At 42.0% G+C, this 8,540-nt stretch overlaps 2 protein-coding genes across 3 annotated transcripts; one reads left to right on the top strand and one right to left on the bottom strand.

Annotated features, from left to right (window-relative positions):
- The first annotated feature begins 2,582 nt into the window (after nucleotides 1–2,582).
- Nucleotides 2,583–3,708, top strand: LOC121985784 (gibberellin 2-beta-dioxygenase 3-like). Its single transcript, XM_042539424.1, has 2 exons — nucleotides 2,583–2,975; nucleotides 3,043–3,708. Exons 1-2 carry the CDS (start codon nucleotides 2,599–2,601, stop codon nucleotides 3,656–3,658), a joined length of 993 nt encoding a protein of 330 aa, XP_042395358.1. The 5' UTR covers nucleotides 2,583–2,598; the 3' UTR covers nucleotides 3,659–3,708.
- Nucleotides 3,709–3,852: 144 nt separating this feature from the next.
- Nucleotides 3,853–5,085, bottom strand: LOC121985783 (interactor of constitutive active ROPs 4-like). 2 transcript variants are annotated; one of them, XM_042539421.1, is made up of 3 exons: nucleotides 4,924–5,085; nucleotides 4,699–4,840; nucleotides 3,853–4,634 (listed from the first exon to the last, which is right to left on the bottom strand). In XM_042539421.1, exons 1-3 carry the CDS (start codon nucleotides 4,935–4,937, stop codon nucleotides 3,882–3,884), a joined length of 909 nt encoding a protein of 302 aa, XP_042395355.1. In that variant the 5' UTR covers nucleotides 4,938–5,085; the 3' UTR covers nucleotides 3,853–3,881. The 2 variants fall into 2 exon arrangements, with proteins under 2 accessions (XP_042395355.1, XP_042395356.1); XM_042539422.1 differs by having other exon boundaries at nucleotides 3,853–4,628.
- Between the last annotated feature and the right edge of the window lie 3,455 nt (nucleotides 5,086–8,540).

Here is an 8,540-nt window from a genome sequence, read left to right as displayed (position 1 = left end):
TTATTTATGTAGATATCAATTGAGCCACGACAACTCTTAATTAGATTCGTTCCCGAGGTCATGGTGTCGCGGTAGGACATCCAGATACCCGCAATTCGAACATCAGTTACGACGTATTTACATAAATTTTTCTTCCAAATGGGGTACATAACCAAAGGATGATGGGTTTTTATGCTGACCGTCGCGTGCGTTTTCCGATTTACTTTGATAATCAGTGGAAAACTTTCGTGGGACTAGGCCAGTCACCCTAGAGATAGTCAATGAAACTAATTGGGATTATCAAATTTTTTTTAGATTGTCCATAACGAGGCATCAAAAATATTTCCATAGTAGATTGTTTCGGTTCATGTGAACTTGCGATTGAGGTATCAAAAAGCACTTAGGAATGGGGACGGTATTAGCAATGCGAAGAGAAACAGAGCATAGAGATTCATTGCTTATTGCTTTGAATAGTCGGGCAATACAAAGCAGAGCTCTTTTATTTCGATGCATTGTTCCGTAGCTAGTGATGCATAGCGTCTGGTCCTCCAGGGCTGATCCTCTCTGGCTCATAGGCACGCTCAGAAGTTCCTTTCTCCCTTGCTCTCCCCGCGGACTCAACACTCCTCTCCGGATGCCTCGTTGTAGTCCTCGCCGGATGACCGAGAACTCGAGCCTCTGAGCCCCAAAGAAAGAATGACGTGATCAACAGGAAGAGGAAACAGCATCTCAATTGGGGGCTCATGGTCAGTTTCCAGTTGGTGATCAGTTACTAAGTGCGGAAGGCTATATATAGGCACCTCGATGCCATCAGCTAGGTCGCACCCAACTATTTAAACGTCGGATTATATTGGGCAGAACAACCTCAACCCAACAAAAACTTTTGGATTGTCTGTGCACACTTGCTGTTTGGGCACATATGGAGGACTATTAGATGCTTATTTAGGTAGCCTAATCTTTAAAGGGAAGCGTTCGCTGAACCTGTAGTTGGGTGTGGTGCTGGAAGCCATCGGGGTAAAGCCTCATCAGTAATTAACTAATTAAATACCTGTGGACCTTCCTTAATTTGGAATAAGACATAATGGTGAATGCATGCATGCATGATTTTCCTGCAAATCGATGTTTGTTCTGCCAAGGAATTATCGATAGCTTTATCGATGTGGATTGAGATAATATGAAATCGTGGCATGATTATGAATTTGCAAGAAACATGATGTATTGTGTTTGGCATTGATTGGCAATACGTGGGAGTTGTGGAGGACAGTTTGAATGGTTGCTTGGCTTTATTTGTAATGTCACTTGCTTCTATGATATGCTCTGGCTTGCCATCTTATCCAAGAAATTATATTTCTCTAATTTTTACAAAAGCCATGGAATTCGAAGGGCCGACCTCTAAATTCTGAAAGTAAAATTTTATTGTGCAAAAAAAAATCACAGGATAGTGAGGAGTGTAATAAGGTTTAGTTCACGACAAAAAGGATTAGTGTAGTGTATAATTTAAGTTGATTAAAAAAGGATACTTGCTCCCATTGCTGGACTAATCACTTGTTTGTAAATAGTCCTTATTACAAATTGATGCACGTACGAATATTCCATTTTTTAATGGTGTTTGTTTCTTCGAGAAATCTACATAGAACCAGTCCCGACTCCTGAGTGACGACGACGCCATGGACGCACAATTGATTACTGATTAGGTACGTGGCAAAACTCAGAGCTTACGAGTTGTGCAAGTCGAAGGCCTTTTTAGGCCGGCTATAATTTGTAGTTTTGGCTTGTAGTTTTCTATCTTTCCACAGAGACTAAACAACAAAGTTTAGGAATTAATGAAAGGACACGCTTAATCGCTTATGTTATGTATATCTTTGATGCGTCTCAATATTATTTGTGCTGCTGACTTACGTAAATCTCACTCCTCGTAGACCTGCAGCCGGCTGCAGATTAATTGAAGCAACCTTTTTTTTTGTTGGTTAATTACCTCCTCTCAATGGAGAGTTACGTACATGATATGAGCATATAAAAGGGAAAAAAGTACATTTAGATCGGTATTTATGTGTGTGTCTATATATATTGGCGTGATCACTTGATTGTATCTTCCCGTGTGACGATACTAGATTAATTGGAGTCAGTGATATCAGGTTTTGCTCCAATATATTGACATGATTAGCATGACAATTACATGCACGGGCTGTGTTTCACTATGTGCTAAACTGCAGGCTGCAGGCCTCTTAATTATATCAAAAAGCAGTCCTCAGGAATCATGAGATCAACGTTTCGGGTGATGGAAGAATTGGTAGTTAAGAGGTCCAGCGTTGCTTATTCGTTGATATCGATCGATCAAAAAGAATTACGAGACCAGATCGTTTCCCTCTTGAACGATTCAATGGCGACACTTGGCTCGAGGGCATGGAGTTCAACGTGGATGTCGATCTAATATATTGTTTCTAAAAGAATTAGGTCGTCGATCGATTTCGACGTTAGTTTTGCTTTTGCAGGTTAAATCAGTAGTAAACAACTAGTAAAAGATTTCGACTCCGTTGGACTGTGTATATAATGCGCCTCGCGAACTCCAATTCTACTCGCACCCTTCCTCTGTTTTGCTCTGTTCTCGATCCTATAACAATGGTGGTCTTGTCCGTTCCAGAACTGGATCGTATATCGCTCATCAGGGCCGGCAATCCCGCCGCCCGCTTCGATGCGCTCCCCGTCGTCGACCTCCTGAGTCCTGACGCAGCCGCCACCCTCATCGAGGCCTGCGAGGAGTTCGGGTTCTTCAAGATCACTAACCATGGGATCCCCACTGATCTCATGCGGAGACTGGAGGCAGAGGCCGTGGAGTTCTTCTCTTTGCCGCCGGCCGAGAAGGAGAAGTCAGGGCCCGCCAATCCGTTTGGCTACGGTAACAAAAGGATCGGTTCTAATGGCGACATGGGCTGGGTGGAATACCTCCTCTTCTCTCTCGCCTCCAAGCCATCCTCTCATGCTTCAGTGAGCAATTCGTTTCGGTAAGACATGCATTGTGTGCCTGTTCGCTATTACTTAGCTCGTCGTTAGCGAGAGCTTTAGATTCCTTCGTTTGTTTGCGACCAGCTCGGCTCTGAATGCGTACTTATCGGCGATCAGAGAGCTTGCATCTCGAGTGCTGGCACTCATGGCGTTGGGCCTGGAAATGGAGCCGATAGATGCGATAAGCAAGCTAGTCACGGATGAGGCGAGCGACGGCATATTTCGACTCAATCACTACCCTACGTGCCCAGTCCTGCAGGGGCTTAATTGCAGCTTGACCGGCTTCGGGGAGCACACGGACCCCCAAATTATCTCTGTTCTAAGGTCCAACAACTGCGCGGGCTTGCAGATTGCTCTGAAAGATGAGAGATGGGTTTCTGTTCCTCCAGACGAAGACTCTTTCTTCGTCAACGTTGGAGATTCTCTGCAGGTGTTGACGAATGGGAGGTTTAGGAGCGTGAGACATAGAGTGGTGACTAACGGCTCGGAGTCGAGGATGTCGATGATCTACTTCTTAGGGCCTACCATGGCGGAGAAGATTGCGCCAATGCGGCAGCTGATGGGAGAGGGGGAGCAGAGCAAGTACAAGGAGTTCACATGGAGCGAGTACAAAAAGGCTGCTTACAAGTCGAGGCTGGCTGATAACAGGCTCAGGTTGTTTGAGAAATCCAAGTGATCGATTCGCCTTCTTTTGTTCTTGTAAAAATCTGGCAGTGCTTGAGAATTATGCGATATAATAGTTAATAATTTACAGAGGAAATTTGATCCTCCGTATCTACTTTAATTCTCCATTAAAACGCCACGATGTTTTATTTTATGAGCAATTTAAATGAGAATTTCAAAGCTTAATATTCTAAAAAACGAGAGCGGTAAAATAAATATAATAATTAATATAAAAGTTATTTTTGGTGGGGTTTTTTCTTCCAGAGGTCACCGAACACCCAGGCTCCCACCGAATTCCGCCTCCCCTCCTCCTCCTCCCCAGCCATCGACACCGGGCCCCATTCGCCGGGCTCCGCCAGTGCCTCTGCGGCCGCCTCGGCGGCCTTCCTCCACTGCTCATTCTGAGCCCTCAGCCGCTTCATCTCGGCTTCCGCCGCCGTTTTCTCCCGTTCTGCCGAGCTCAGCTGCTCAGTTAGCAGCTCCGCCTTCACCGTTCTCTGTTTCAGCTCCTCTTCCGCCGATTTGAGCTTCGCCATCAGCGCCCCCTCCGTCGCAAGCGCTGCGGCGAGGGTAACGGCCATCTCTGCCGCTGCTCTCGCTCGGAAAAACGCAGTTTCTTGTCGAAGAATTCCGACCTCTTTCTCCTTCTCGAGCAGCAAAGCGTTGAGTGCCACCATCGCTTCTTCCTCTTCTTTCTGTTCTGCCACTGCGTGTTCAGAGTTCGCCTCATCATCTTTCTCTTCTTCCATGAGTTCTGCTGCGGCCACCGGTTGAACTTTGTCTTCTGCAGCCGTCACCTCCTTTGAGCCATGGGAAGCAACCACGAGTTCATCTTTTTCCACCAATTTCATGGCAAGAGCTCGTTCGGCATCGAGCTTCGCGGCTACTGCGGAATCCAATTGAGCTTTCAGTTTCTTAAGCTCCTCCTCTGCTTCGCCAACCTTCTGTTCCAGTACTTCCACAGCTCTGGTACTGCGCTTCTTCTGGATCTACAAAACAGCAGCCTCGTAGTTCAGATATTACAGAACAACCGTTTGGATCGGAGAAGTTTACCTCTTGCAAGCGGCCGCGAGGGGACAAACGGTCACCGGACTTAGGGGCGCCGCCGGCCGGCGCAACTACTGGGCGGTGGAGGACGTTGGCCTCGGAACCGGTCTGAGGGCGGAGCGGCGCCCGCTTCGGTAATTCGAACGCTCTGTTTCCTCGAAAAAGATTAGCGAAAGACGAAAGGATTAAGAAACTAAGCAAAGTGGAGGAGGAGTTCGAACTCTGCATTACCTCGACCTCGACATTGGAGAAGCTCGAGCTCGACTTGATACAGCAGATCGTTCGCAGCCTCCTTAATAGCCGGATCGAGTTCGGCAGCAAAATCGCGCGAGGATAAATAGATGAAGAGCAAGAAATTTCAAATTTCGAATCAGAAAAATTGTACGGACCAGATCTGGCAAAATTATTGTAGGTTATACAGTTATATTTTGATACAATAAAAAGAAATATTAAATTAAATCGAAGAGAAATTCTTAGATTGGAAACAATGCATAGCAAATCCAAAATAACTGATACTTTTGTTTTTTGTTTAATAATAATAAAAAAATAGAACAAAAGGCTTCTCATATCGCTTTGTTGTTTTACAACGCACAATTCCAGTTCCTGGCATGAGGATCTACCTCTTGATTGGACTTGCATTTTTAGATCTTCCTAACAAGGCAACGTGTCTACCGCCCTAACCGTCAGTTGCTGTCGCTAGGTGTTGGATTTCGAATTGCAACGAGCCTTTTCCTCTCTCGTAATGCTGGCGTATCTCTGACGTCATGCATTCAATATTTGAGTCAAACACACGAGCATCGACAGGCTGGATCGACACTTCAACAGGCCCACCAAGTCACTTGGCGCTCTAGATTCGTCGTATCTTTTATGGTGTAATTGACCAAAGGCGCACTAAAATTTTAAAAAATAAATAAATCAGACAGCATTTTTTGAGAATGATCAAAAGTACATTAATTTTGGATGATCTCTCTGTTGTATCGTTCCCGTTAAAGTTGATTTTTTAATTTCTGTTTTTTTTTTCTCTCCACCTTTTTTCTTATTAAACTTTTATTTTTCTCTCTTTCACGTACATACTGTTATACTGGTTTTTTAAAACACCGCAACTTAATTACACTACGTCGCGGTGGTACTGTAAGGATCGAAATGCACCAAGGGAGTGAAATGTACTTCTAATTTTTTAAAGTTTTTCGTTCAAATTAGCTGGACATCGTAATGAAAATAAAAGTTAAGAAAGTAATACTAACATATTATTTTTATTTAGTTTAAAATATACGACGACTCTTATTTCAAACTCATAATTATTAATCATTTTTATGGGACAATTCACTAATAACATACGTACAAAAAAAGATCTTGATGATTACAATGTAAATACGAATATAAAATTTATCGACAACTAAAGATTTGTACTTTCGATCATTGGAATAGTGTTATAGCATCGTCGGATTGTTTTTGAAACAGCGGGCAAGAGAGTTAATCATTAGAATTCTTGATTGAGGTGTTGGTTGAATTCTCCTTTGATAGCTCTGTCCAGGCACCCCCACAAGATTGACGTGGTGTGACCTTAGAGCATCCACATCAGCTACCCTATCCAAAGATTTTACCCTAAATTTTGGATAGGATAACTAAAAACTCTCTGCATCAATTACCCTATGCATTCCCTAAATTTAGATTTGATGAATAGTGATTCTCTAAATTTAGGGAATGAAACCTCTACCCTAAAAATAAAATAATATTTCTTTTTAATCTCTCTCCTTCCCCTCATTCCATAAATATAATAATAAAAAATAGAAGAAAGAAAAGAAAATAATAAAAAAAATTAAGGATAATAGAAATTTTAGGGTATTTGATGTAGTGTACAGTGAAAAGTGATTATCTAAATTTAATAAAATGGGTCATTTACCCTAAATTTTAGATATAGTAATAGAGAAACTGATGTGGATGCTCTTAGTGAAGCTCTATCTGGCTAATTTTATCCATCTGTGGATGCCTGGACCCGTCCGAGCACATGGACTGTGACGTATGCGGGCTAATCAGCGTGCACCACCTCAGCTCCTTCTAGTCGTTTGTTCTATACCTTCACAGGCATCTGGACCAACTTCGGGCGCCCGAACCTTCTAGCGCTTAGATTGCATCTGGGCGCTTAACACCCCTTTTTCAATCGCATAATTTCCTACATCACAAGATTAGCACAATAAGCAGTAATATGGAAATAAAATATGTCTAGTTTGGACTTTTAAATTTCCGTGAAACCTTTGGTCGAACCAACATCTATTGTTCACTCAATAGGGAACGCGCCCTCACCTACTTCTCTCAGTAGAGTTTACCTTATGTCAAACTAGTCCTCCAGACTATTTGAACTTTTGCTCAGCATCTGAGTCTTCAAGACTTTCCGTTGGACGTCCGATCTCTGACCCGTCCAGTCTTCTGCTTGGTGTCTGCAACCTCCAGGACTTTCACCTATTATCCTTGACTCTTATGATTTTCCGCCTAATGTCCTCGACCTGCTAAGACTTCTGCCCAGTCCCTCAAATCATGACTTCCTTGCCTATCTGCAACTAGGGTTTTCCACCTGCTTAGTATTCACTAGAACTTTTACCTTGTCTAAGTTCACTTAAGACTTTCATGCACACTCGGTTAGATTTATTAGAACCACAACAACTCTTAACTTTGAACCCTTTATCATTATTAAAACTTGACTGTGATCATCTGGTACTCCTGCACAAACAGTATTGATTTCTAAAAATTAGTATCACGGTGGTAGTCTACTCTCAGATCAGGCCCAACGTAATCCTGATCTCTAGGAGATGAGGCTTCAATATTCTAGCTGAAAGTTAACATAATACTGAAGTACCGCTGGAGAGCCTGAAATAAGTAATGGAGTGCACGCTGGACTCTTTGCAGCCTTAGAAAATCATAGGACCTAAAATGTCTAGCACTCTAAGTCGATCAGTGGATTTTGACCGAAACTCACTAATAGACCTTTATATTTCTACAAACTTCTACCCATCCAATAATATTAAGTGAGAGGAAGATAGATATAGTGTCAAACATTGATTTTGATTAAGAAAACATGTGGTCTTGGTGTGGAGAGACCAAGACCACTTAGAACCTGATCTACTCTCCGATCATACCTAACTTGGTCTTGGTTTCTAGGAGACTAGGCCCAACTGGTCTCAAATTTGACCCAAAGTGGGCTTAGTCTCCTAGAGACCATGATCAAATTGGGTCTGGTCTTATATCAAGCCCCAAGTGAGTCTAGTCTCCTAGAGACCATAGCCTTTGGTCTCCTAGAGACCATGATCAAGTTGGTACGATCTATTCTCATGTCATGTTTTTTTCTCCTCACACTAGGTCTATAATTTTCTTTTTTTATAAGAATCAAGGTTTGATATCATATCTATCTTCCTTTCACTTAACCTTATTTGATAACTTTGTGAAAATTCAAATAGTTTAAATCCATCAGTGAATTTCGATTCAAATGCACTCATCCTTAGAGAGCTTAAATTATATTTATTTTAGATCCTATAAATTTTTTATATAAGGAATTTAAAAATACCCTTCATTATGGACCTCTAAAGATGCTCTGATATTATATTAACTTTTTTAATATTAATTTCAATTAGAATGTTTCGACTTGATCTTTTATATAAACTAGGATCATGTTCGACTTATCTAAAAGTAGATTAAGATGAAGTCTCCACCATGACAGTATTGATTTTTAGAAATTAGTACTACAATCATTATTGCATGCATCTTTTACAAAGAGAAGATACTAAAAAGTCAATTTTAATTTTAATAGGAGAGATCGAACAAGAAGGCCACCTAAATTACTACGTCTTGATCAT

This window comes from Zingiber officinale, chromosome 5B, assembly GCF_018446385.1.
Source record: "Zingiber officinale cultivar Zhangliang chromosome 5B, Zo_v1.1, whole genome shotgun sequence".
Classification (NCBI taxonomy): domain Eukaryota; kingdom Viridiplantae; phylum Streptophyta; class Magnoliopsida; order Zingiberales; family Zingiberaceae; genus Zingiber; species Zingiber officinale.
This window is presented reverse-complemented; position numbering and strand designations above follow the sequence as displayed.

Coding starts and splice junctions, on each gene's coding strand:
- LOC121985784 (XM_042539424.1), top strand. CDS start 2,599: ATGGTGGTCTTGTCCGTTCCAGAACTGGATCGTATATCGCTCATCAGG. Junction 2,976..3,042: donor CATGCTTCAGTGAGCAATTC/GTTTCGGTAAGA, acceptor CGAGAGCTTTAG/ATTCCTTCGTTTGTTTGCGA.
- LOC121985783 (XM_042539421.1), bottom strand. Junction 4,635..4,698: donor CTCGCGGCCGCTTGCAAGAG/GTAAACTTCTCC, acceptor GCTGTTTTGTAG/ATCCAGAAGAAGCGCAGTAC.